Here is a 23,315-nt window from a genome sequence, read left to right as displayed (position 1 = left end):
AGAGAGGGGAAGAGATCTTCCACCACTACAGATTCACTCCCCAGATGGCTGCAATGGCCAGACCCGGGTTGGTCCAAAGTTGGGAGTCAGGCGTGACTTCCAGGTTCTCACGTGGGTGCAGGGGCCCAGGCGGGAGGGGGAGAATACGGGCGCCGCAGGTGCAACTGATCCGTGGATGCACGGGGGGCCACGGACCCCCTTAGCGGTGCTGCCCGGGGCCTCGCCACGTCCCGGGGCGGCCCGGGGGACCTCGCCACGTGCCAGGACGGCCGGGGCACCTCGCCAGGACTCAGGGCGGCCGGGGGACCTCGCCACGTCCCAGGGCGGCCGGGGCACCTCGCCAGGACTCAGGGCGGCCGGGGGACCTCGCCACGTCCCAGGGCGGCCGGGGGACCTCGCCACGCGCCCGCAGTTCCCGCCACGCGTGAACCCAGGCCAGTCCCGCGGCGCAGCCAGGCCGTTACCGCAGCAACCGGCGATGCCGCGAACCCCGCCCACCCGCGTCCACGGCCCCGCCCACCCGCGTCCACGGCCCCGCCCCGCGCGGCCGGCATCTCGCGAGGTTTGCGCTCGCGCGGCGCGAAGGGACCGACGGGCGCGGGGGCCGCGCGCAGGAGGGCCAAGATGGCGGCAGCGGCGGCCTCGCTTCGGGCGGCGGTGCTGGGTCCGCGGGGCGCGGGGCTGCCGGGCGCGCGAGCCCGGGGCCTGCTGTGCGGCGCGCGGCCCGGGCAGCTGCCGCTGCGGACGCCTCAGGTGAGCGCTGGCCGGGGCCCGGGCCCCCGCGCGGCTGCGCTCCCGGTGAAGGTCACTCCGGGGAGGCTGCGGGCGCGCGCCGGGACAGCGTCCGGGGGGGCCCTGCCCGGCTGCCCGCGCCCCCAGCCCCGCTGCCCGCCGGCCGTGGAGCCCGGGAGCCGGGCCGGGCGCCCTCTTCCCCGTAGCAGGAGCCGGGGCCGAGCGTGGTGGCGCGGGGCGGGCTGGGGGCTTTGTCCGAGGGGGCGTCCCTGGACGGCGCCGCCGCCGACTGTCCGTCCAGACGGAGCCCGCGTCCCCAAGTGACCCCCAGCCTGACCTCGGCCAGCCGCCGTGACCTTGGCCCACGCCGGGTCTTGCGGGCCCCTCGACAGGACCCGGGGACACCCCGACCCTGACCTGAGCCCGGTGCCGGGGAGGTGGGCGCGCGGGCCGGGTCGGGCCGGGGAGGTGGGCGCGCGGGCTGGAGAGGTGGGCGCGCTGGCCGGGCCGGGGCGGGGAGGTGGGCGCTGGCCGGCCCCGGTGCTGCAGGCGCTGAGCGGACCTCTTGCAGGCAGCGTCCTTATCGTCCAAGCCTGGCGCGTCCCGCGGCCGGAAGGTGATGCTGTCGGCGCTGGGCGTGCTGGCGGCGGGGGGCGCGGGGCTGGCCGTGGCGCTGCACACCGCCGTGAGTGCCAGTGACTTGGAGTTGCATCCGCCCAGCTTCCCGTGGTCTCACCGTGGCCTGCTGTCGTCCCTGGACCATACCAGGTGTGCGAGCGGCCGGGGCGGGCACGGGGTGCGGCCGGGCGGGCACGGGGTGCGGGGACCTAGACGCCGCTCACGCGCACGCTCCCCGCAGCATCCGGAGGGGCTTCCAGGTGTACAAGCAGGTGTGCTCGTCCTGTCACAGCATGGACTACGTGGCCTACCGTCACCTGGTGGGCGTGTGCTACACCGAGGAGGAGGCCAAGGCTCTGGCCGAGGAGGTGGGCAGGGCCAGGGGCAGGTGGGGGGCGCGCCACGCCGCCAGCGGGCCTCCCCGGGTGTTGACCTGGGCTCTTGGCTGCAGGTGGAGGTCCAGGACGGCCCCAACGAGGACGGGGAGATGTTCATGCGGCCAGGGAAGCTGTCGGACTACTTCCCCAAGCCGTACCCCAACCCCGAGGCTGCCAGAGCTGCCAACAACGGCGCCTTGCCCCCAGACCTGAGCTACATCGTCCGCGCCAGGTGCGCGGGCGCCGCGGGGCGGGGCAGGGGCGCCCCGCGTCTGCTCGGAGCTGACACCGGGGTCTGATTGCAGGCATGGAGGTGAGGACTATGTCTTCTCCTTACTCACGGGCTACTGCGAGCCTCCCACGGGCGTGTCCCTGCGCGAAGGCCTCTACTTCAACCCCTACTTCCCGGGCCAGGCCATCGGCATGGCCCCGCCCATCTACAACGAGGTCTTGGAGTTCGACGATGGTGAGAGCCGCCTCGGGCTGCTGGGTGCCCTCCTCCCACACCCTGCCCGGGTGACCACCAGCTCCATCTGTCCCTCTCGCAGGCACCCCGGCCACCATGTCCCAGGTGGCCAAGGACGTGTGCACCTTCCTGCGTTGGGCATCGGAGCCAGAGCACGACCACCGCAAGCGCATGGGGCTCAAGGTGCAGGCAGCGGGGTGGGGTACGGGGGCGGGCTGGGCTGGGCAGGGGCAGGGGCTGCTCGGGCTCCCCCCTGAGCCGGCTCTGTCCCTAGATGCTGCTGATGATGGGCCTGCTGCTACCCCTGCTGTACGCCATGAAGAGGCACAAGTGGTCGGTCCTCAAGAGTCGGAAGCTGGCCTACCGGCCGCCCAAGTGAACTCACCGGGCTGTGCCACTCGGCCTGCCTGAAGGACGCTTGGGCTCAGTGAGGCTCCAGCTGGGCCAGTGCGGAGGGACGGGAGAACACGGCCAGCTTGGAACCGCCACCTTGGCCCGTCACAGGAATAAATTAAACTTGTCTCTGTACCCAGCAGAACTGTTCTCTGACGGGCTGAGGGCATGGGTCCTTGGGGTCAGCGCCCTGCTCGTCACAGCAGCAGCCCTGCGGCGCTGAGACAGGGAGCAAAGAAGGGACTGTGGGAGGGGTGTGCCCAGGCGCAGCACCTGGGGAGAGGACGGACCTGCTCGGGGACCCCCCTCCCAGCAGCCATGGCAGCTGTTGATGATGGGGAGCCATGACGTGTGACCTCAGTAGACCCTCTGGGGTGCCTGTGGTGGGATCCTTCACCCTGTGGGAGGCTGTGGGGGAGTGAGCCAGCAGGTGCTGTGAGCATAGACCCACTGCATCCTGCCCTGTGGGGGAGCATCTGGACTGGGGGTTCGGGAAGGACTCGGGCCCCATGGCCAGGGCTGGGGCGGCTCGTGGCAAAGACGGAGGCAGGGACACAGGCAGTTCTTGAGCATCTTTAATGTCCCTTCCCCAGCAAAGCTGCCCCGAGATGGTCGTGAAGTGATCCAGGACCGAGGGCCTCTGGCCGTGTCTTCCACCACCTGGGAATAGACCAGTCATGCCTGGGCTGCTGGCCCACTCCAGTTCCGCTGCCCCGGGGGTTTCCACTCTGGTACCTCGGGGTGCTAGGCGGAAGCTGGGAGCAGGGGGTCCCATGCACAGGGTCTCTGGGCGCTGCACATCTCACAGCCTGGGCGGCTCAGGGCGTTGATGAAGGTACATGAAGGACAGGGCCAGCCGGGCTGGGAAAAAGGGACAGGGGTCTGCTTCCCTGCCCTTCCTGGTGGCACAGCACCACCCAGGCTTTGCCCACTCCCACCTGGCTCACCTGCAAGGGGCTGGGGAGGCTGGAGCTGGCCGGCTGAGCCCCTGGCAGCCCCTGTGGCTGGCCACATAGGTGCCTCAGCTCCCCTTCTGTCTTCAGGGGCCGCTGAGGGCTGAACCCTGCAACAGGAAGCAGGTTCAGGGTCATGCCAGGCTGTACCCTCACTGCCCTCACACCACAGGACCGGGGACTAGCCTGGCGACTCTCCGGTGGCTGACAGCAGGTAGAGGAAGGCAGGGTCTCCGTCGTGCCGGATGCCGTAGGAGGCCAGGCTACGTTCAGGGATACACAGGCACCGCCCGATGACCCAGCGCTGCACGGCAGGCGGGAAGCCAAACTCGGAGAACACCTAGGGCCAGAGTGTAGGGCTGGGCCAGGGACTGGGCAGGGAAAGCAGACTCGGAGAACACCTAGGGCCAGAGTGTAGGGCTGGGGACTGGGCAGGGAAGGCAGACTCGGAGAACACCTAGGGCCAGAGTGTAGGGCTGGGCCAGGGACTGGGCAGGGAAGGCAGACTCGGAGAACACCTAGGGCCAGAGTGTAGGGCTGGGCCGGGGACCGGGCAGGGAGGCCAGTGGCCCTTGGTTGTGCTCACTTGCTCCCGCAGGGCGGCAATGGTGCTGTACGGGTGGACCTGCAGCGAGATGTGGGCTGATGACGCCATGGATGCAGCGGACGCGGCGTCCTCAACTGTGACCTGCAGCCTGGGCCACGTTCAGGGTCAGGGGGCGGGTGGGGCAGCGGCGGGGCGGGCGGGGCTGGGACGGGGTGGGCAGGGCCTCACCTGAGGGACCCCAGGGGAAAGCAGGTCTCCTGTAGCCGCACACTGAGGGCCGCGTGATGCTGAGCTAGCGCGGCTGCCGCGTGGGCCGCCCCCTCCTCATCTCCAGCTTCGATGGCCCGGGCCAGGCGTCCCGCCAGCTCCTCTGCAGGGCGAGGGTGGACAGCTGGGACTGCGTGCCCAGTGCCCACCCCAGCCCGCCCGGCTGCCTACCCGTACCCTTACCGTTCTCCACCTGGCCGCCGGAGCTCCAGGGCAGATCCACCTCATGCTGGGGGGCTCTGGGCGTGGGGGCCTCAGGGGGACTGGGTGGGGCTGGGGGTGGGCTGCCACTGCCTAGGAGGTAAGATGGAGGGGAGATGGGGCCCTGTGTCCCAGCTTGGCCCATGCTTCACTGCTGCTGGTGCAGGGTGCCCCCAGGCAGGCTGGCCTCTCCGCCCTCCTGAGGCCCCACTTTCCTTCCAGCTCCTTGCTTACGGCCTGGGAAACAGCCGGAGTGCCGAGGTCCCTGCACCCACAGGGAGGCCCGGGAAGAGCGTGAGCCTGGCCAGTCCTCGCTGCAGCCACCCAAGTGAGCCAGAGGCTGCCTCTGCTCAACTGCAACTTTGCAAAAAGTCACTTTACACGTATGTGCAACACTTTAGTATCCCAACATACATTTAAAAAAGAAAACTTACTTATTTTATTTGAAAGTCATAGAGAGTCCCACTTGCTGTGTCACTCCGCACAGGCTGCCACAGCCAGAGCTGAGCCATCAGCTGCCAGCTCCTGGGTCTCCCGCATGGGCAGGGGCCCAGGCACTCTTTCCAGCCATAAGCAGGGAGCTGAGCCGCCAGTGGTGCACCCATGTCCAGGTCAGCACTGCAGGCAGGAGATGAGCTTGCAATGCCACAGCACTGGCCCCTAACTTTTAACTCCATTTTTCCCAGGAGTGTTTTCACGTTCCTCCCTGCTTGGCAAATGGCCCGACTGTCGCTCTGTCCCTTCCTGCCTGACCCGACAGGCTATGCCATCCTCTCTCCCTGCCTCCCTCTGCTAGGCTCATGAAGCAGCAGTGCAGCTCCACCACGGCACCCACAGTCCTGTGATTCCGTGCTCTCAGCCTCTTACCTTCCTGAGCCTCACCCGTCACTCCCGTCCCCCCCGTGTCAGCAGAACAGGTGCGCCCAGCCCCCCCGTCCTCACTTCACTCAGCAGGGCAGGTGCACCCAGCCCCGCCCCCGTCCCCCTATGTCAGGACAGGTGCGTCCAGCCCCCCAGCTCCCCGTCAGCAGGACAGGTGCGTCCAGCCCCCCAGCTCCCCATGTCAACAGGACAGGTGCGCCCAGGCCCCCAGCTCCCCGTCAGCAGGACAGGTGCGTCCAGCCCCCCAGCCCCTATGTCAGCAGGACAGGTGCGCCCATCCCCCCATGTCAGGACAGGTGCGCCCAGCCCCCCCAGCTCCCCGTGTCAGCAGGACAGGTGCGTCCAGCTCCCCGTCAGCAGGACAGGTGCGTCCAGCCCCCCAGCCCCCCGTCAGCAGGACAGGTGCGTCCAGCCCCCCAGCTCCCCGTCAGCAGGACAGGTGCGTCCAGCCCCCCAGCTCCCCATGTCAACAGGACAGGTGCGCCCAGGCCCCCAGCTCCCCGTCAGCAGGACAGGTGCGTCCAGCCCCCCAGCTCCCCGTCAGCAGGACAGGTGCGTCCAGCCCCCCAGCTGCCCGGCCCCTCAGCAGGCCAGCCCCGGCCCCCCAGCACCCACCGTCCTGTCCGTCCTGTCGGTCCTGTCGGTCCTGTCGGTCCTGTCGGTCCTGTCCGTCCAGCGAGGCCCCCTGGACCAGGGCCGCCCAGCGCTGCGCTTCCTGCGAGCTGAGGAACTGCAGCCGGAGCGCGCCGGGGCCGCCCGGGGGAGGCTGCAGCTCGTGCTGGCTGGGGCCCCGCACGGCGTAGGACACGGACTCCAGGGGCCACTGCCAGCCGACCTGCGGGGACAGCGCGCTCAGCCGTCCGCGCGCCGCGGCCTCCCGCCGGCCCGACTCATCGCGCCCCGACTCACCGCGCCCGGCCCCGCGCCCAGCACGTCCAGCCGCAGGCGCCCGGGCCGCTCGGGGTCGGCGCGCAGCTGCAGCCGCCGCAGCTGCGCCTCGGCCCCGGCGCCGGCGTCGAGCGGCAGCACCTCGGCGTGCACGGCTAGCAGCACGGCGGCAGAGCTGGACCCCGCGGCCGCTCCGGTCCCCGCGGCCCCTCCGGCCGGCGGCGCCATCTGCAGCGCCCGCCGCTTCCGGGTGACGGGCACGCCCCGCGCCGCCGCCGCCCGGAAACGTGAGCCGCTAGCCGAGGGTTCCGGGAGCCGGGTCGGCGCTTCGCCCCCACCCCGCCCAGGGGCGGGGCCGCACAAGTCCCAGCCAATCGGTACCGCGGAGGAAGGCGGGCTCGCCGGGCCAGGAGCGTGACGGGCAGCTGTGCCAGCCAGTCCGCGGGCAAGGCCCGGCTGAGTGACGGGTCCCGCCCCCAATGGCGGTCCGCGCTCGGGACCCGGAGGCTGCAGCAGGCCATTCCAAGGCGTGAGGCCGGGCCCGGCGGACGCTTGTTGTTGTCCGGCGGGGAGCGGCGGTCGCTGGCTGGCCTTCTCGGGCACCCGGGGCGGTCCGCGGCGGGGCGGCGCGGGGCAGGGCGCGGGGCTATGCGGCGCAGGCGCGCCGTGGGGGCCGCCAGGGCCGGGAGTGACGGGACGTCGCGGCGGAGCGGCCCGAGGCCCTGAGGCCCACGGCCCGAGGCCTTGGTCGGCCAGGCAGGTGGGTGTCCGCCCTGCGGCCGCAGCCCCCGGGCCCCGCTGCCCGCGCACGGCTTCCTGGGCCGGAGGCGCGCTGCCTGCTGGGAGTTGTAGTCGCGGCCGGAGCCGCTGCCGCGCGGGGTCACGGGGTCACGGGGTCGCTGCTGCCCAGCGGGGTCACGGGGTCGGTGCTGCTCACGGGGTGACGGAGTCCCTGCTGCCCAGCGGGGTCATGGGGCTGTAGGGTCGGTGCTGCCCAGCGGGGTCACGGGGCTGTAGGGTCGGTGCTGCCCAGCGGGGTCACGGGGCTGTAGGGTCGGCGCTGCCCAGCGGGGTCACGGGGCTGTAGGGTCGGCGCTGCCCAGCGGGGTCACGGGGCTCTTTCCCTCCATACCAGGAGGCAGCCCCGGGACAGGAGAGCCCCGGCAGGTGTCCGTCGGGCCCTCCGTGGGGTGCAGGACCCTCCCCACTTAGTCCGGGTTTGGGGGGCGCTGCTTTTTGGAGGATGGAGGTGGGGAGCCTAGGGAAGGAGGTGAAATGAGATCTTGAGGGGCTCCCCTGCCCCTCCAGGCAGCAGAGCTCTCAGGCAGGCGGGCGGGGAGACCACCAGCCTTGCCCGTCGGCCCTCAGGCAGCACAGCCCCCCGGAGCACCCCGCACACAAGAACATGAAGCTGTTGGAGAACTCGAGCTTCGAGGCCATCAACTCACAGTTGACGGTGGAGACGGGAGACGCACACATCATTGGCAGGTGAGGCGTTGTGCCCAGCGCCGGTGTGGGAGGACGGGGGATGTGGGGGTCCTCCACGGTCCTGCCTGCACCCCCAGGATTGAGAGCTATTCGTGCAAGATGGCAGGCGACGACAAGCACATGTTCAAGCAGTTCTGCCAGGAGGGTCAGCCCCACGTGCTGGAGGCACTGTCCCCACCGCAGACCTCGGGCCTGAGCCCCAGCAGGTGAGTGGGCCTGCGGCGGCCCCAGGCAGCCAGGGCGCGAGCCGGGGGGGCGCTGACTCCGTGTGCCCGCAGGCTGGGCAGGAGCCAGGGCGGCGAGGACGAGGGCCCGCTCAGCGACACGTGCAGCCGTAAGACCCTCTTCTACCTGATCGCCACGCTCAATGAGTCCTTCCGGCCCGACTACGACTTCAGCGCGGCCCGCAGCCACGAGTTCAGCCGGGAGCCCAGCCTGAGCTGGGTGAGGCCCAGGAGGCCCCAGGGCGCCGGTCCTGCGGGGGTGGGGGGCACGGCCAGCCCCGTCAGCCTGGGACGTGCCCTCCTAGGTGGTGAACGCTGTCAACTGCAGCCTCTTCTCTGCTGTGCGAGACGACTTCCGGGCCCTCAGGCCGCAGCTGTGGGATGCTGTGGACGACGAGATCTGTCTGGCTGAGTGTGACATCTACAGGTGTGGGGACAAGGGAGACGGGGACGGGGAGACGTGGGGGACGGGGAGACTTGGGGGATGGGGAGACATGGGGGGACAAGGAGATGGGACGGGGAGACTTGGGGGACGGGGAGACATGGGGGACGGGGAGACGTGGGGGACGGGGAGACGTGGGGGGACAGGGAGACGTGGGGGGACAGGGAGACGTGGGGGACGGGGAGACGTGGGGGGACGGGGAGACGTGGGGGGACGGGGAGACGGGGGGACGGGGAGACGTGGGGGGACGGGGAGATATGGGGAGATGGAGGGACGGGGAGATGTGGGGGGACAAGGAGATGGGACGGGGAGACTTGGGGGACGGGGGGGACGGGGAGATGTGGGGAGACGTGGGGGACGGGGAGACATGGGGGGACGGGGAGATGGGGGGACGGGGAGACGGGGGAAACGGGGAGATGTGGGGGATGGGGAGATGGGGGGACGGGGAGGTGGGGAGACGGGGGGGACGGGGAGATGGGAGGACAGGGAGATGGAGGCACGGGGAGATGGGGTGACAGGGAGATGGAGGCACGGGGAGATGGGGGGACAGGGAGATGGAGGGACGGGGAGATATGGGGAGATGGGGGGACGGGGAGATGTGGAGATGTGGGGGGGACATGTAGGGCTGGGGCACGGGTATGGGGGCCTTTTCAGTCTCCTTCCCCATTCTTGCACCCCCAGCTATAACCCCGACTTGGACTCAGATCCCTTCGGGGAAGACGGCAGCCTCTGGTCCTTCAACTACTTCTTCTACAACAAGCGGCTGAAGCGCATTGTTTTCTTCAGCTGTCGCTCCATCAGGTCGGCCGCCCCAGCCCAGCCCACCCTGGGTGTCCTCCCCTCAGCCCAGCCCAGCCCAGCCCAGCCCAGCCCAGCTCAGTCCAGCCTGGGCATCCTTGCCCCAGCCCAGCCGGGGTGTCCTCCCCTCAGCCCAGCCCAGCCCACCCTGGGTGTCCTCCCCTCAGCCCAGCCCAGCCCAGCCCAGCTCAGTCCAGCCCGGGCATCCTTGCCCCAGCCCAGCCGGGGTGTCCTCCCCTCAGCCCAGCCCAGCCCAGCCTGGGAGTCCTCCCCTCAGCCCAGCCCAGCCCAGCCCAGCCGGGGTGTCCTCCCCTCAGCCCAGCCCAGCCCAGGCGTCCTCCCCGGCCGGACCTGAGGGACTTCCCTGTCTCGGCAGCGGTTCCACCTACACCCCGTCGGAGTCCGGCCAGGAGCTGGACATGGAGCTGGGGGAAGAGGAGATGGAGAAAGAGCCAGGCGGCGAGGCGGGGGCGGAGGAGGCCGGCGCCAGGGAGGACAGGTGTGTGCCGGGCCTGGGCAGTGGGTCGTGGGGGTGCTGTGCCCCACCTCTGGGTGGGGGCTCCTTAAGGCCCTCTGTGTGCACCCCCGGCCAGAGTCCCTGTGGTTTGTATGTGACGGCGAGGAGGAGGAGCAGAGCCAGCTTCGTCCAGCTTGGACCAGGCGCACACCTGCTGGCCTGAGGTGCCCGGGCCGCCCTGCTGCTGGCCGGAGCCCGGCGCTGCCCCCGGCCACGCCTGCCGGCTCTGGGCTCAGCCTGCACTCTCCTGCCCCGTGCCAGGCTGCGCTGGGCAGCAGGGACCCTGCGACACAGCGGCGGCGACAAGGACGCTGGACCACAGAGTTTATTTTTGTATTTCCCTCCGGGGCCACACTCCAGCCCGCGGGGCCCTGTGTGTGGACCCCTGCGCGCACAGCCCCCGGCTCTGACCTTGGATGGCCCTCGGCGCCCCCGACTCCTCACCTCGCCCGTTGGGCCGTGTGCACTGAGTGTCACTTTGCTGCAGCTCGTTTGTTTCAAATAAAAGTTTCCTGACTTGGCGCGGCCCTCGTTTCGGCCCGGGTGGGGGCGGGGCGGGGCGTGCGGCCGTGGACTCCTAGCAACGGGAGGGGCGGTGGGCAACGCTCCCCGGGACTGTTGGCCGCCGAGATGGAGGGGGCAGCGCCGGACCCCGCAGGGGACGGCCTGCTTGCCGAGGAGGAGGACCTGTACGACGCGGAGGCCTGCGACGTGCCCGACCCTGGGCTGCTCTCCGAGGAGGACGGTGAGGCGGGTCCTCCGGCGGCTCGGCCTGGCCGCCTGGCCGGCCACCCCGCGCCCAGGCACGGCCAGCTGACGGCCAGCTGACGGCCGGCTGACCCGGTCCCCCGCCCGCAGAGCTGCGCCTCTCGGGACCCCCGCACGCCACGCAGTCCTTGGCCGGCAGCCAGAGGTGGCGCAGCCTCACGGTGCGCGCCCGTGCCCGCCAGCTGTGGCTCCTCCTGCGCGCAGGCCTCCACGACCTGGTGGAAAAGGTGCAGCTCCGGCCTCGCCTTGGGGCTCGGCCTCTTCCTGGGGCCCCCGCCCCTCTCTGGGGGAACCGCCTCATCCTGGGGTCCCCACCCCGCCCTGGGGGTCCTGGCCTCTTCCTGGGGTCCCCACCTCGCCCTGGGTCCTGGCCCCGTTGGACTGCCCTCGCAGCCAAACGCCGCAGTCTCCCCGCCCCTCCGCAGGAGAAGCGAGCAGAGCTGCGGGTCGCGCGCCTGACCCACGGCCTGGAGCCCCTGCGCCGTCTGGAGGTCCCTGCTGGGCTCCGCTCCGTGGCAATAGACCCGTCAGCCGGACGCTTCGTGGTGCTCGACGGTGAGGGCTGCCTGCACCTGCACCGAAGGGATGGCTGGGCGCAGGGCAAGCTGCTGGCCCCCGGCGCCCTGATGGGGCTGGCGGCTGTGCTGGGCCCACTGGGCGCCGTGGGCCGCTTTGTGGGCTGGGGCCCGGCAGGACTGGCCATCTTGCGGGCTGACCTCAGCCTGCTGTGGACCAGTGAGCCCAGAGTAGGCTGCGAGATCACCTGTTGCTTGCCGGTACCTGACCTGGGGCTGCTGTTGGTGGTGGAGGAGGCCGGCCGCCTGGCGCTGTGGAGGTTCCGCTCGGGGGGTCGCTGTCTGGTGCCACGGGGGTCGCCCCTGCAGCTCCCGGCCAGCCTAGAGGGGACGCTGAAGCGACTGGCTCTGTGGCCGGTGCCCCCTCACGGCCTCCCACGCTGCCTGGTGGCCTACGGCTCTGCAGTCCTCACCCTGGACCTGCAGGACTGGGCTCTTGTGGATGTGCGCCGGGATCTGCACAAAACGTGAGAGGGCCTGGACAGGAGGGGCCTGGCAGGGGTGTCCCAGGGTGCCTGCTAGGGCCTGGGCCACAGGAAGTGTTGCCCACTGCAGCACCGTATCGGACCTGGCGTACTGCGAGGAGGTGGAGGCCTTGGTGACTGCATCCCGTGACACCACGGTGAAGGTGTGGGAGTCCGACTGGCAGATCCGGATGGTGTTTGTGGGCCACACAGGTGTGGGCTGCAGCGCGTCCACTCCCAGCTGCCCAGAACGCTTGCTGCTCTGGCGCACTTGAGTCCACCTGCGACCAGTGGTGCACAAGGGGTGACCTGAGCCCCTTCCTCCCCCCACGCCCAGGCCCGGTCACAGCGATGGCTGTGCTCCCCGGCACCACGCACGTGGTGTCAGCCTCGCAGGATGGGACGCTGCGCACCTGGGACCTGCAGGCGGCGGCACAAGTGGGCCAAGTGTCACTGTGCTGCTGGTGCCAGGACGCGCTGTCGGCGCGTGTGAGCCGCTTGCTGGCCCCTGTTGGCCCGGGCTGGCCCATGCTCTCACTGAGCACCAACGGCTTGGGGCTCTGGTCCCTGCGTGAGCTCCACTCGCCGCTGGCACAGCTGCCGGCGCCCGTGCTGCATCTGCAGGTGGCGCCCACGCTGCCCATGCCCGTGCACCCGTCGCTGCCGCCGCGTCTGGTGTGCGCCTGCGCTGACGGCTCCGTGTACCTGCTGTCGGCTGCGACAGGGCGCCTGGTCAGCGTGCTCTTGCTGGAGCCCGAGGACTGCGCGGCGGCAGTGGCTTACTGCCTGCCGCGTGAGGCGCTGTGGCTGCTGACCCGAGCTGGGCACCTGGTGCGCGCCAATGCGGCGAGCTGCCCCATGCGTGTGCTGCACCGCCTGCCCCCGCCACCGCCCTCAGAGCCGCAGCGCTGCTGCCTGCACCTCTACAGCCACCTCCCAGACGCCGCCAGCGCCTTCGCCACCTGGGAGCTCGTGCGCCAGCACAGGGGCGAACTGCACCACAGCGTGGCGGCCCGGGCCGGGAAGAGCAAGAACCGGTGGGTGCAGGGAGCTGGCACGCACGTGGGGCAGACGGGGCCAGGGCTGGTGCCGAGCCAACAAGCTGCGTGGCCCCACAGGTTTCTGCCTGTGCTGGGCCACACGGACGGGTTCCTGTCGGTCTTGGATGTGCTCACGTCCCAGACGGTCTTCCGCACCGAGGCGCATAGCCCAGGCCCGGTCATGGCCATTGCGTCCACCTGGAGCAGCATCGTGTCCTCCGGTCAGCAGTTGCCCCTGCCCCTGCCCCTGCCCCGCAGCTGTGTCAGCCCTCCACAAGGCCCAGTGTGGGCTGCCTGCCCCTTCCGCGCAGGCGGAGACCTCACGGTGAAGATGTGGCGTGTCTTCCCCTACGCTGAGGACAGCCTGAGCCTGTTACGCACCTTCTCCTGCTCCCACCCAGCCCCATGGCTCTGTGCGCTGGGCAAGCGCATCACGGTGGGCTTTGAGGACCCTGGCAGTGCCACCTATGGCCTGGTGCAGTTTGGCCTGGGCAAGAGCCCGCGCTGGGACCACCGACCCCAGGACGACCCCTCGGATCACATCACCGGTGAGGAGGTGGGCGGGTGCTGTGTGGTCACCAGGACATCGCGCTGCCAGAGCCCTGACCTGGAGTCGCCCATGCCAGGCCTGTGCTGCTGCCCTCCGCTCAAGCTGTACGCCTGCTCCAGCCTGGACTGCACGGTCCGTGTCTGGACCGCCGACAACCGCCTGCTGCGGTGGGTGCGGTGCCGCGCTGGAGGAGTGCTTCCCCACCCCGGGGCTGCCCTGGGTGGGTGGATGGGGCCAGGGCCCCTCCCTGACAGGTAGGCTCCACACAGGCTCCTGCAGCTGAGCGGGGCCCCTCAGGCCCTGGCCTTCTGCAGCAACGGTGGTGACCTGGTGCTGGCGCTGGGCTCACGCCTCTGCCTGGTGAACCACAAGCTCTACCTGCCTACCTCCTACCTGGTTAAGGTGTGCGGCCAGGGCAGGGGCGGCGGTGGGGGAGTGAGCCCGACTCCTCGGCCCCCCAGGGCTGGGCGCAGGCTCTCCTCTCACCTTCAGAGACTGTGTCAGAAAGCCCCCGATGTCATGGATGACTCCCCACTGCCGCTGACCCCTGAGGAGCTGCCGCCTGCAGCTCAGCTGCACAGGTTGCTCGCCCTGCGCCGGGCGGCCAGCCTCAGGTGGGCCAGCTCTGCCCAGGGCTCCTGGGGGCAGGGGCCGGTGGGCTGGGTGCCTCCCACCGGAACACCCTGCCAGTGTCTGTCCCTGTCTGCAGTGCAGCCCTGCCCTTGGCCCGTCACCAGACGGCAGAGCCTCAGGAGCTGGAGCTGACGGAGGTGTGAGGGCCCCTCACTGCCCCTGCCCAGGCAAAGCTGAGCCTGGGGCCTCTGTGTCTGTGATGCAGAGGAAGGACGGGGGAGCGGGAGGGCAGGGGGAGCGGGAGGCAGGAGGGCAGGATGAGCCCTGGCCCCCCCTAGGATCTGGACAGCCTGGCGGCCCGGAACCGAGACCTTCAGCAGCTGAGGCTGGGGCTGGTGGTCCCGGAGGCCCCGCCCCAGCTGTCCTGGAGGCAGCGGCAGGAGGCCTTCAGCCAGTACCTCTGCGCCATTGGCAGTGCGGGCCTGCTGGTGGCTGTGCGTCTGCCCCCCATGCCCCATCCCCCCACGCCCCTGCCGGTGGCTGTGCCTCTGCCCCCCATGCCCCATCCCCCCACGCCCCTGCCGGTGGCTGTGCCTCTGCCCCCCATGCCCCATCCCCCCACGCCCCTGCCGGTGGCTGTGCCTCTGCCCCCCATGCCCCATCCCCCCACGCCCCTGCCGGTGGCTGTGCCTCTGCCCCCCATGCCCCATCCCCCCACGCCCCTGCCGGTGGCTGTGCCTCTGCCTCTTCCCTGCCGCTTCCCCTCGCCCCGCCTCTGCTGGGTCTGACCCCCACACCTGCTTCCCCAGGACCCTGAGTCTGGAAGGGAGTCCCAGCAGTGGAGCAACCTGGAGCAAGACCCCGGGGACCCGTTGAAGTTGCTTGGTGCTAGGCGGCAGACAGTTACGCCCAGGGCCCAGCTCCCGCAGGGCGTGGACACCCAGGTTAAGCGCTTCGCTCGCCCACCCCGTGTCACCCTGCCCCTCCGGCCTTCCCACCAGGGGGTGCACAGCAAGGCATCCCAGGTGAGGCCACTGCGGCAGCCCACCTCTAGCCCCTGCCACCTGCTGGCCTGGTCCGACTGACGCTTGACTCTGGCGCTGCCCCAGCTCCTAGCCCGCTCCTCTCTGAGCTACGAGCTGGGCCTGGGCATGGACGCAGTGCTGTCATCAGATCAGCTCCCCTGGGAGATGGCCACGGTCCGGGGCCGGAGCTCGCTGTCCTACCTGCAGCACCGGGTAAGGGTCCCAGGCTGCGCGAGGAGCCATGCGGGGACAGGACCAGAGCTTGGTGCAGAGCCTCTGCCCCCCCAACCCCCAGGTCCCCCTGCTGCTGAAGCGACGGCCGAGGGAGCGCCTGTCCAAGCTCCGGGGCTTCTTTCCCACCACCATACACAAGGTGAGACCCCAGTGCCCTGTGCCTCTGTGTCCTGCTGTTATGGACGCTGGCCCCTGCTTATCAGCGCCTCTGCCTGGCGAAGCACAGCTCTGCCTGCCCGCCTCCTACCTGCTTAAGGTGTGCGGCCAGGGCAGGGGCCGTGGGGGACCGAGCCCCAAGGCCGAGGGGGCAGGGGGAAGAGTCGTGGCACGTGAGGACTCTGCCAGCACCCCCACCTCTCACAGCCACACTGACCCCCCTCCAGCTGTCCCTGCTGGGTCCCTGGGCTGGCACGGACCAGTGGGGGCACCTGAGTGAGGAGAGTTGGCTGCAGGGTCTCGGCCCGTTACGCCCGTCTCCAGGGCCGCCTGCCACCCATCAACTTCCCGGGCTGTGTGCCCAACTCGGTGCTGCTGCAGCAGCTGTGGCTGCCGGCGGAGGTCGGCCACCTGGGGTCCCTGGTTCAGCTCAGGTCCCGTGCACGCAGGAGACGCAAGGCAAGGGGCAGAGCCGGGGGTGCAGGGTGGGCTCTGCCCCCCCCAGGGCCTCACGGGAGCCTCCCCGTAAGCAGCCACATGAGAGCTATGACGAGTGGCTACGGCGCACCCGGCGGTCCAACAGCAACTGGAAGAGGAGGTGGATGCAGTGGCTGCGGGGGAAGACGGTACCCAAGGACGAGGAGGAGGAGCAGGAGACCATGATGATCTTGCTGGAGGAGGAGGAGGAGGAGGAGGAGGAGGAGGAAGAGGAGGAAGAGGAGGAGGAGGAGGAGGAAGATCTGGACGAGGAGTGTTCTGATTCCCTGAGCTCGCGGTCAGAGCAGCTGCTGGAGCCTAAGCTTTCGGTATAGACTGAGGAGCAGGGGGCAGCAGGGTGGGGCGGGCACAGCGCCAGGACGTGGAGCCGTCGGCTGCCCTGTCCACCGCCCCGCCCCCTCCAGAGCACTGTGGACCTGAGGCTGCAGCGTCCGAAGGCCGGCAGGACCAAGGGCCGCGCTGGCGCCAAGCCTCGCCACCCGCACGCAGTCTGGCAGGAGCCCTACACGCACCTCCCCAGGTTCCTGCACTTCTTTGTCAGCCAGAACTGGTTCAAGAAAATGTTCCCCACCTTCACCCTGCAGGTACTGAGGGGCTTGGGGTGCAGGGCCCACCAGGGGTCCGGGCACCCACTGACTGCCCCCATCGGCCCACAGGCCTACCCTGAGAGCCACACGGTGGAGGGCTTGGCCCAGCTGCTGCTGTGCCAGCTGACCGAGTCTTCCTGGGCTGACCGCACGCACATCCTACATGCCCTTCTGCGGCTGCTGCCGGACTTGGGTAGTGATGTACACCGGCGGCTGCAGGACCTCGTCCTGCAGCTACTAAACCTGGAAGAGCCGCCCAACTTCCAGGTGACCCCTCCACTCATTCCCTCCCCTGCCCAGGACCCCGTCCCCAAGGCCCTTGCACCCAGCCCCCCGCCCAGAACCCCGTCCCCAAGGCCCGTGCACCCAGCCCCCTGCCCAGGACCCCATCCCCAAGGCCCGTGCACCCAGCCCCCCCCCGCCCCGTCCCGCCCAGGACCCCACCCAGAAGCAGTTCGTGCTGCTGGCGCTGCAGTTGCTTCTGGCTTGCTCGCTGGAGAGCCATGACGTGGTGCTGGAGCTCATGTCCTACGTCCTCTACTCCCCGGAGTCCTGCTGGTGCGTCCCCCACGCCCACTGCTCCCCGCCATGCTTGTCCCACTCTGGAATCTCACGGTGACCACCCATGCTTCCGGCCCAGGCCAGAACTCAAGAGGCTGATGGACGGGCTGGGCCTGCAGGACCCACAGGGCTTCCTGTTGAAGGAGATGCTGACGTGGGCCCAGGGCACCCAGCTCACCTCCAAGGCCATGCTGCGCAAACTCTGCTACCAGAAGCTGGAGGGCATGGTGCAGCAACTGCAGGTGCCCTGAAGTGCTTCCGGGTTCTGGGGCGGGTAGGCGGGACCAGGCGGGGCAGCTCCTGGCTGGGGTGGGAGCGAGGCTGGGGCTTCCAGACAGGAGAGGGGACTCCGCTGTTTGCTGACCCCTCGCTCCTCTCCAGCAGGCGAGAGCCACGCGTCCAACAGCCAGGTCTCAGCTCTGTCTGCTTGCCCTTCCGCCCAAAGAGGCCCCAGCGACAAAGACCCCGCGGGCGCCGGGGCAGAGCGTCCCCGAGCTGCCCTCGCAGGTGGAGGCGCCTGGGCTGCCATCCCGCACCTTGGGGACCAAGCACACGCTCTCGGATACGCTTCAGAGCTTCTGCGGGGCGTCCGGCGCCAGACCGCACTTGCTCGGGCCCCCGGCTGCCACGCCGCTGCCGCTGCCGCCGCTGGAGAGGACGCAGTGGTCACGCACACAAGTGCTGGACCTGGGCTGCGTCGATGCCCTCAACTACTTCTGCGAGCAGCAGCGGGCCAACCAGCTCATCCTGCTCTGGGAAGAGGCGCAGCGCCTGCGCTCTCCCGCGCCCAACGCGGTGGGACGGCAGCCGCGCGACGTCAGGTGCGGGCGGGCGGCTGCGGGCAGCGGGGTGGCCAGGGCACTGGGGTGGCCAGGGGCAGCGGGCACCCAGCTCAACCCGCCTCCTCCCGCAGGCGCTGCCCCATCCTGCGCCTCCAGGAGGTGCCGGCTCCCAGTCCCGAGAAGATGCTGCAGGGCGAGTGCGGGCGGGGCTGGGGCCTCCAGTCCACGCGCCCCGCAGGCCGCGCCCTGGACAGTTCCCTGCGGGCGCTCAAGCTGCCCCTGCCGCGCGTGGAGCTGCAGCCCTTCCCGCCGGGCTGGCCCCGGCCCGCACGCCCGCGCTGCCCGCTGCCGCTGCGGCCACTCCTGCAGCGCTACTTCGTGCCGGAGCTCGCGGACCCTGACAGCTGGCGCTGACCCCTTCCCGCGCCCCCCGCCCGCTGGAGCGTGTCTGGAATAAAGCCCCTGGGCCACACCCTGGGCCTGTGGCCCGCAGACGCTTGCTGGGACCGAGGCCTGGGGGAGGCTGCCAGCGTCAGCGGTGTGGTCAGGAGACCCTCCACACACACCCGGTGCCCGTGTCAGCCGTGCCCAGCCTCACTCTCCCCGCCGCCCTTGGAGGCCATGCGTGTTTGTGGCAGGCGGCCATGCTGTTGGCTCGTAGCCTCAGGCGCTCGTGCCTGGCTGGGGCTGTGGTTGGCTCCCCAGTCCCTGGAAGCGGAAGCTGACACCTTGGAGGGCTCAAGGCCTCATCCCTCCCTCCAGTCCACGGGTGCTGCCTGCCTGGCGTGGCCATGCTCTCGGCTGGCTGGGCAGACTCCACAGTGCGGGCACTGCAGGGACTACAGCCTCCGATCAGGGCTGGCTGCTCCTGGACAAGTAGCCGGACTAGAGGCTTTGGTGCTTAGGAAAGGGGCCTGTGCGTAGCTAGGCCAGGACCAAGTGGGCAGTGATACATCTTAGGGCAGGTGGACACCCACGCAGGGCAGGTGGATGCCCACACAGGGCAGGTGGACACCCACGCAGGGCAGGTGGACACCCACGCAGGGCAGGTGGATGCCCACGCAGGGCAGGAGGACACCCACGCAGGGCAGGTACATTCCCACACAGGGCAGGCAGACGCCCATGCAGAGCAGGTGGACACTGTCAGCACCAGGGTGGGGTCGTGGCAATGGCCATGCTCTGAGCTTTTGGCCTTTTTGTTTTGTGGCATCCCAACGGACCCTGACCATGCACATGTGGGTCGGTCACCTGGGCATGCCGGATTGCAGGGCTGTCCAGGCCGACACACCCTGGACGGTGGTGGTAATGGCTCAGTGCCACCCATTGGACCTTACCAGCCGCAGGGCAGACCTGCACAGAGCCCCCAGCCCAGGCTGTTGCCACACTTATTTTTATTTTTAGATTTATTTACTTCTATTGGAAAGACAGATTAGATTTACAGAGAAAATGAGTGACAAAGTAGCCACATGGCTGGAGCTGAACTGATCTGAAGCCAGGAGCCAGGAGCTTCCTCCCACGCAGGTAGAGTCCCAGGCTCTGGGCCGTCCTCTGCTGCTTTCCCAGGCCACAAGCAGGGAGCTGGGTGGGAAGGGAAGCAGCCAGGACACAAACTGGTAGCTGTGTGGGATTCTGGTGCATGCGAGTGGAGGGCCCTGTTGCCGCATTCAGACAGTGACTGTCTGCCCCTAAATTCAAAGAAATAAGGGTCCAGGGAATCTATATGGTCTCAGGCTAATGTTGTCGAACTGAGGGTGGGCGAGGGTGGGGATGCTGGGAAATTCTGCTGAGCCCAAACTTCCCCGCGACAGAAGGCGTTGCGGCTCTCTAAGACCATGAAGCAGCAGCCCCCTGGCTGTGGGGGTGACCAGCAGCAGACCCCGGCACCTGGGGATCTGGTGTGGGTCCTGGGGCGCCCTCGAGCACACAGCTGGGTTTTCTGCCCGGCTGCCCAGGCCGGGCAGGGCTCCCTGGGAAGAAGCCTTGGCTCACTTTTCTGTGTGGTCACTGCTTTTTCTTCCTTCCCATCCACGGGATGGGGTGGTGGGTGGCTGTTGTGTGTTGGGGTCCAAAGAAACCAAGCGAGACTCCAAGGGCAAGTGAAATATCTATTGTCAGGCGGCCACTTCTTGCCATGAGCAAGGAAGCGCATTGCACACGGTAAATGGGGGGTTATAACAAGTATCTATGTGAGAAGGAACAGTACAGGACAGTGGACAGATACGTGATGAGGGACAGAAAACAGGCAATAAAAACAGAGTGCACAATCTTGGAATTTAGCGAAGCAGCATGCTGGAAATCCTCAGCCCCGAGACCCCATCCCCTGCCTGGCTCCTGGCGTTTCCAGAAGCAGAGTTTATCAGGGGCAGCTGTTTCCTGGGAGAGTCCAGACTCCCAGGAGCACAGTCACCTTTACAATTCAGCCTTTCACTCGAGAGCCACCCTGCTGCACCGCAGTGCCCAGCCCCTAGCAAGGCTTCCTCCAGGAAAGATGTGTTTGTGCACTGCCTCCAGGGGTGTCCGCAGGCGGCAGGTGTCCCAGCACTCGGCCCACCGCCCCCGCGAGGCCTGGCCTTGTCGGGGCCGGCACCTCCCCGGGACACCAGCCTGGGTGCCTCTGTGGCGAAGGCCCACCTGCTGGGTCACTAGCCACGCAGGACTGGGCCGGGGGATTCCGCCCAACCTCTGCAGACCACCTGCCCATCCAAGACCCCTCGGGAGGGACGTCGCCCACCCAGCTCCCAGCTGACCAGAAACTTTAGTGAGTCTCAACCCCGCGGGGTGCCCGAGGCAGCGGGGCGCGGGAGCCCCACGGGGCAGCGCGCAGACAGGCTCGCAGTCAGCCTCCCGGCCACGCGGGGCGCCCGGTCGGCCCACAATGCAGCGCTCCGGCCTCACCCCCGCCGCGGTTGGCCCCTGCGACTTCCGCTTCCCTGAGGGCGGGTCGCGGGGCGGCAGCACGGGGGAGGCCGGGGAGGCGGGGGCGGCCGGCAGCATCGGGGAGGCCGGGGCGGCGGGCAGCACGGGGGAGGCCGGGGAGGCCGGGGCGGCGGGCAGCACGGGGGAGGCCGGGGCGGCGGGGGCGGCGGGCAGCATCGGGGAGGCCGGGGCGGCGGGCAGCACGGGGGAGGCCGGGGAGGCCGGGGCGGCGGGGGCGGCCGGCAGCATCGGGGAGGCCGGGGCGGCGGGCAGCATGGGGGAGGCCGGGGCGGCGGGGGCGGCGGGCAGCACGGGGGAGGCCGGGGCGGCCGGCAGCATGGGGGAGGCCGGGGAGGCCGGGGCGGCCGGCAGCACGGGGGAGGCCGGGGCGGCCGGCAGCATGGGGGAGGCCGGGGAGGCCGGGGCGGCCGGCAGCACGGGGGAGGCGGGCAGCACGGGGGAGGCTGAGGCGCACGGGGCCGAGGCCGCCGAGCTGCTGCCCTTCCTGGCGTCGGGCGCCCGGGCCGACCTGCAGGCGGCGGCGGCGCGGCACGTGCTGGCCCTCACCGGCTCCGAGCCGGGCCGCGCGCTGCTGGCCGGGCAGGCGGAGCTGCTGCGGGCGCTGGCAGAGCTGTCGGCCGCCCCGGCCCCGGCCCCTGCCCGCGACGCCGCGCGCGCGCTCGTGAACCTGGCCGCCGACCCCAGCCTGCACGGGCCGCTGCTGGCGGCCGACCCCGGGCTGCCGGCCCGCTTGCTCGGCCGCGCCCTGGACCCGCAGTGGCCCTGGGCCGACGAGGCGGCCGCCGCGCTGGCCAACCTGAGCCGCGAACCCGCGCCTTGCGCCGTGCTGCTGGAGGCGCTGACGGGCGCCGCCGAGGGGTCGGGGCTGGAGCGCGTCGTGCGCGCCCTGTGCACCCCCGGCTACAATGCGCGCGCGCCCCTGCATTACCTAGGGCCGCTGCTCTCCAACCTCAGCCACAAGCCCGCGGCACGCTCCTTCCTGCTGGACCCCGACAGGTGAGACCCCGGGGCACCCACGCGGGCCAGGGCCGTGGCGGGGGCGAGGAAGGCAGCGGGGCCGGCAACGAGAGAGGTCCCTCCCTCCAGGTGCGTGGTCCAGCGGCTGCTGCCCCTAACCCAGCACGAGGATTCCTCTGTGCGCAGGGGCGGGGTGGTGGGGACGCTGCGGAATTGCTGCTTCGAGCACCGTGAGTGATGGGCGGGGGCAGCTGGGGCGTGGACGCTGTGGTGGGGGGCGCGGGCCGACCACGTCCCTGAGCCCTCCTCCTCACGTGCAGGACACCACAAGTGGTTGCTGGGCCCGGAGGTCGACATCCTTCCGTTCCTGTTGCTGCCTCTGGCCGGGCCTGAGGAATTCTCCGAGGAAGAGATGGACAGTGAGTGGCTTGGGCGTGCAGGAGGGTGTCCCCCCCCACCTTGCAGGGAGTTGAGCGGGTGGGGCGTCACCGGCCAGAGCCTGGCCCGGCCCCCCAGCAGCTCCCGCGCTCACCCGCCAGGGCTGCCCGTGGACCTGCAGTACTTGCCGGCCGACAAACAGCGGGAGCCTGATGCTGACATCCGCAAGATGCTCATAGAAGCTGTCATGCTGGTGAGGGGCGTCCTGGCGCGGGTGGGCGCCTGGGCACGGGGCTGCGAGTGGGCGCGCACATGCCGAGGCACCCTGCTCTCTCCCCAGCTGACAGCCACTGCAGCTGGCCGGCAGCAGGTGCGGGACCAGGGCGCCTACCTGGTCCTCCGTGAGCTGCACAGCTGGGAGCCAGAGCCAGACGTGAAAGTGGCCTGTGAGAAGCTCATTCAGGTGTGTGTGGGGCTGCAGGGCCTGGCAGGGCACCCACTGTGGGCCAGGGCTCACCGCTGGCCCCTGCCCCACCTCCTGCCCGCCAGGTGCTGATCGGGGATGAACCGGAGCCAGGCATGGAGAACCTGCTGGAGGTCCAGGTGCCTGAGCATGTGGCAAAGCGGCTGGAACAGCTGGAGCAGGAACCGGGCCCCGGGTCCTGACACGGCCCTGGGCCGCGCTGCCCCGAGCAGGCCCTGCGTCCTCCGGACAGCTCAGGCTGCGAGGCCAGGGGACCCATGGCTGCCAAGCCCTGCAGGGGAGGAAACTGCCCGTGCCAGCCGTGTTGGTGCCAGCAAGAGCACAGGCTCCAGGCATGGGGAGAGGAGAGGTGGACCAAGGAGGCTGCTGCTACCCGTCTTGGGGGAGGGATGCTGGGGTCCGTGATGTGGACGTGGAGGACACGAGGGTGTGAACTGTTCCACTGCAGACAGGGCTGCAGGGAATGTCCCGCTGCACGGCAGGGCCCGGGTGTCTCTGCATCCACCTGAAGGCAGCTCCAGCCCCTCTGCGTGGACACCGGACAACCCCACTGAGATTTCTGTAATCTGTTCAGGCATTGTCTGCCACTGCGGAGTTAATGTTTACTACCAGTGAGCTTGGAAGTTGATGCTGCTGATAATGTCACAAAGGGGCCTTTTACTGTCCCTGCTGTCCCGGCTGCCCCCATCGGCCATGTGCTAGTCAAGGGCTGAGTCCCTGCATTGGTGGGATTCTATCTGAAGAGTGCTTTCCCTCTTTACTTGATCTTTATTTTTTTAAAAGATTTATTTATTTTATTGGAAAGGCAGATGTGCAGAGAGGAGGAGAGAGAGGAAGATCTTTGTCCACTGTTTCACCCTCCAGGTGACCAGGTGACTGCAACTGCCAGTGCTGCGCTGATCCGAAGCCAGGATCCAGGAACCCCTTCCAGGTCTCCCACATGGGTGCAGGTC

The 23,315-nt window shown here is 69.6% G+C and overlaps 5 protein-coding genes across 6 annotated transcripts; 4 read left to right on the top strand and 1 right to left on the bottom strand.

Annotated features, from left to right (window-relative positions):
- Positions 1–608: 608 nt before the first annotated feature.
- On the top strand, positions 609–2,718 carry LOC121163902 (cytochrome c1, heme protein, mitochondrial). The gene is made up of 7 exons (XM_040991636.1): positions 609–753; positions 1,304–1,500; positions 1,592–1,718; positions 1,802–1,959; positions 2,033–2,193; positions 2,276–2,376; positions 2,468–2,718. Exons 1-7 carry the CDS (start codon positions 625–627, stop codon positions 2,570–2,572), a joined length of 978 nt encoding a protein of 325 aa, XP_040847570.1. The 5' UTR covers positions 609–624; the 3' UTR covers positions 2,573–2,718.
- A 428-nt stretch (positions 2,719–3,146) lies between these two features.
- Positions 3,147–6,793, bottom strand: SHARPIN (SHANK associated RH domain interactor). Its single transcript, XM_040991635.1, has 9 exons — positions 6,346–6,793; positions 6,098–6,271; positions 4,537–4,648; positions 4,315–4,456; positions 4,126–4,234; positions 3,726–3,879; positions 3,534–3,649; positions 3,322–3,447; positions 3,147–3,246 (listed from the first exon to the last, which is right to left on the bottom strand). The coding sequence occupies exons 1-8, from the start codon at positions 6,550–6,552 to the stop codon at positions 3,331–3,333; spliced, it is 1,131 nt and encodes a 376-aa protein (XP_040847569.1). The 5' UTR covers positions 6,553–6,793; the 3' UTR covers positions 3,147–3,246; positions 3,322–3,330.
- A 186-nt stretch (positions 6,794–6,979) lies between these two features.
- Positions 6,980–10,314, top strand: MAF1 (MAF1 homolog, negative regulator of RNA polymerase III). 2 transcript variants are annotated; one of them, XM_040991638.1, is made up of 8 exons: positions 6,980–7,084; positions 7,693–7,812; positions 7,890–8,018; positions 8,091–8,256; positions 8,342–8,463; positions 9,160–9,279; positions 9,653–9,775; positions 9,870–10,314. In XM_040991638.1, exons 2-8 carry the CDS (start codon positions 7,730–7,732, stop codon positions 9,889–9,891), a joined length of 765 nt encoding a protein of 254 aa, XP_040847572.1. In that variant the 5' UTR covers positions 6,980–7,084; positions 7,693–7,729; the 3' UTR covers positions 9,892–10,314. The 2 variants fall into 2 exon arrangements, with proteins under 2 accessions (XP_040847572.1, XP_040847571.1); XM_040991637.1 differs by having other exon boundaries at positions 6,995–7,084; positions 7,633–7,812.
- A 109-nt stretch (positions 10,315–10,423) lies between these two features.
- Positions 10,424–18,024, top strand: WDR97 (WD repeat domain 97). Its single transcript, XM_040991586.1, has 23 exons — positions 10,424–10,538; positions 10,652–10,788; positions 10,987–11,603; positions 11,692–11,813; positions 11,938–12,637; positions 12,719–12,861; positions 12,952–13,188; positions 13,267–13,357; positions 13,460–13,592; positions 13,683–13,804; positions 13,900–13,960; positions 14,102–14,491; positions 14,573–14,788; positions 14,873–15,001; positions 15,084–15,161; positions 15,503–15,637; positions 15,712–15,804; positions 16,081–16,260; positions 16,333–16,530; positions 16,700–16,821; positions 16,904–17,066; positions 17,209–17,645; positions 17,738–18,024. Exons 1-23 carry the CDS (start codon positions 10,424–10,426, stop codon positions 18,018–18,020), a joined length of 4,902 nt encoding a protein of 1,633 aa, XP_040847520.1. The 3' UTR covers positions 18,021–18,024.
- Positions 18,025–20,481: 2,457 nt separating this feature from the next.
- Positions 20,482–22,884, top strand: HGH1 (HGH1 homolog). The gene is made up of 6 exons (XM_040991585.1): positions 20,482–21,539; positions 21,630–21,730; positions 21,821–21,919; positions 22,040–22,131; positions 22,219–22,341; positions 22,428–22,884. The coding sequence occupies exons 1-6, from the start codon at positions 20,482–20,484 to the stop codon at positions 22,542–22,544; spliced, it is 1,590 nt and encodes a 529-aa protein (XP_040847519.1). The 3' UTR covers positions 22,545–22,884.
- The last annotated feature ends 431 nt before the right edge of the window (positions 22,885–23,315 follow it).

This window comes from Ochotona curzoniae, unplaced genomic scaffold (genome assembly GCF_017591425.1).
Source record: "Ochotona curzoniae isolate NIBS_2020 unplaced genomic scaffold, NIBS_Ocur_1.0 contig_65, whole genome shotgun sequence".
Classification (NCBI taxonomy): Eukaryota; Metazoa; Chordata; class Mammalia; order Lagomorpha; family Ochotonidae; genus Ochotona; species Ochotona curzoniae.
The sequence above is the reverse complement of the archived record's forward strand: the minus strand, read 5'-3'. Positions and strand labels throughout refer to the sequence as shown.

What these genes read in the sequence shown, in the direction of transcription:
- MAF1 (XM_040991638.1), top strand. Translation starts at nt 7,730, where the DNA reads ATGAAGCTGTTGGAGAACTCGAGCTTCGAGGCCATCAACTCACAGTTG. An exon ending in GGGAGCCCAGCCTGAGCTGG is followed by an intron (nt 8,257 to 8,341) that starts GTGAGGCCCAGG and finishes GTGCCCTCCTAG; the next exon opens with GTGGTGAACGCTGTCAACTG. An exon ending in TTCAGCTGTCGCTCCATCAG is followed by an intron (nt 9,280 to 9,652) that starts GTCGGCCGCCCC and finishes CTGTCTCGGCAG; the next exon opens with CGGTTCCACCTACACCCCGT.
- HGH1 (XM_040991585.1), top strand. Translation starts at nt 20,482, where the DNA reads ATGCAGCGCTCCGGCCTCACCCCCGCCGCGGTTGGCCCCTGCGACTTC. An exon ending in TTCCTGCTGGACCCCGACAG is followed by an intron (nt 21,540 to 21,629) that starts GTGAGACCCCGG and finishes CCCTCCCTCCAG; the next exon opens with GTGCGTGGTCCAGCGGCTGC. An exon ending in CTCCGAGGAAGAGATGGACA is followed by an intron (nt 21,920 to 22,039) that starts GTGAGTGGCTTG and finishes CTCACCCGCCAG; the next exon opens with GGCTGCCCGTGGACCTGCAG.
- WDR97 (XM_040991586.1), top strand. Translation starts at nt 10,424, where the DNA reads ATGGAGGGGGCAGCGCCGGACCCCGCAGGGGACGGCCTGCTTGCCGAG. An exon ending in TACTCCCCGGAGTCCTGCTG is followed by an intron (nt 16,822 to 16,903) that starts GTGCGTCCCCCA and finishes CTTCCGGCCCAG; the next exon opens with GCCAGAACTCAAGAGGCTGA. An exon ending in CGGCAGCCGCGCGACGTCAG is followed by an intron (nt 17,646 to 17,737) that starts GTGCGGGCGGGC and finishes CTCCTCCCGCAG; the next exon opens with GCGCTGCCCCATCCTGCGCC.
- SHARPIN (XM_040991635.1), bottom strand. Translation starts at nt 6,552, where the DNA reads ATGGCGCCGCCGGCCGGAGGGGCCGCGGGGACCGGAGCGGCCGCGGGG. An exon ending in CCTCGCTGGACGGACAGGAC is followed by an intron (nt 4,649 to 6,097) that starts CGACAGGACCGA and finishes TCTTACCTCCTA; the next exon opens with GGCAGTGGCAGCCCACCCCC. An exon ending in CGGCGGCCAGGTGGAGAACG is followed by an intron (nt 4,457 to 4,536) that starts GTAAGGGTACGG and finishes CTCGCCCTGCAG; the next exon opens with AGGAGCTGGCGGGACGCCTG.
- LOC121163902 (XM_040991636.1), top strand. Translation starts at nt 625, where the DNA reads ATGGCGGCAGCGGCGGCCTCGCTTCGGGCGGCGGTGCTGGGTCCGCGG. An exon ending in TGCCGCTGCGGACGCCTCAG is followed by an intron (nt 754 to 1,303) that starts GTGAGCGCTGGC and finishes GACCTCTTGCAG; the next exon opens with GCAGCGTCCTTATCGTCCAA. An exon ending in AGCTACATCGTCCGCGCCAG is followed by an intron (nt 1,960 to 2,032) that starts GTGCGCGGGCGC and finishes GTCTGATTGCAG; the next exon opens with GCATGGAGGTGAGGACTATG.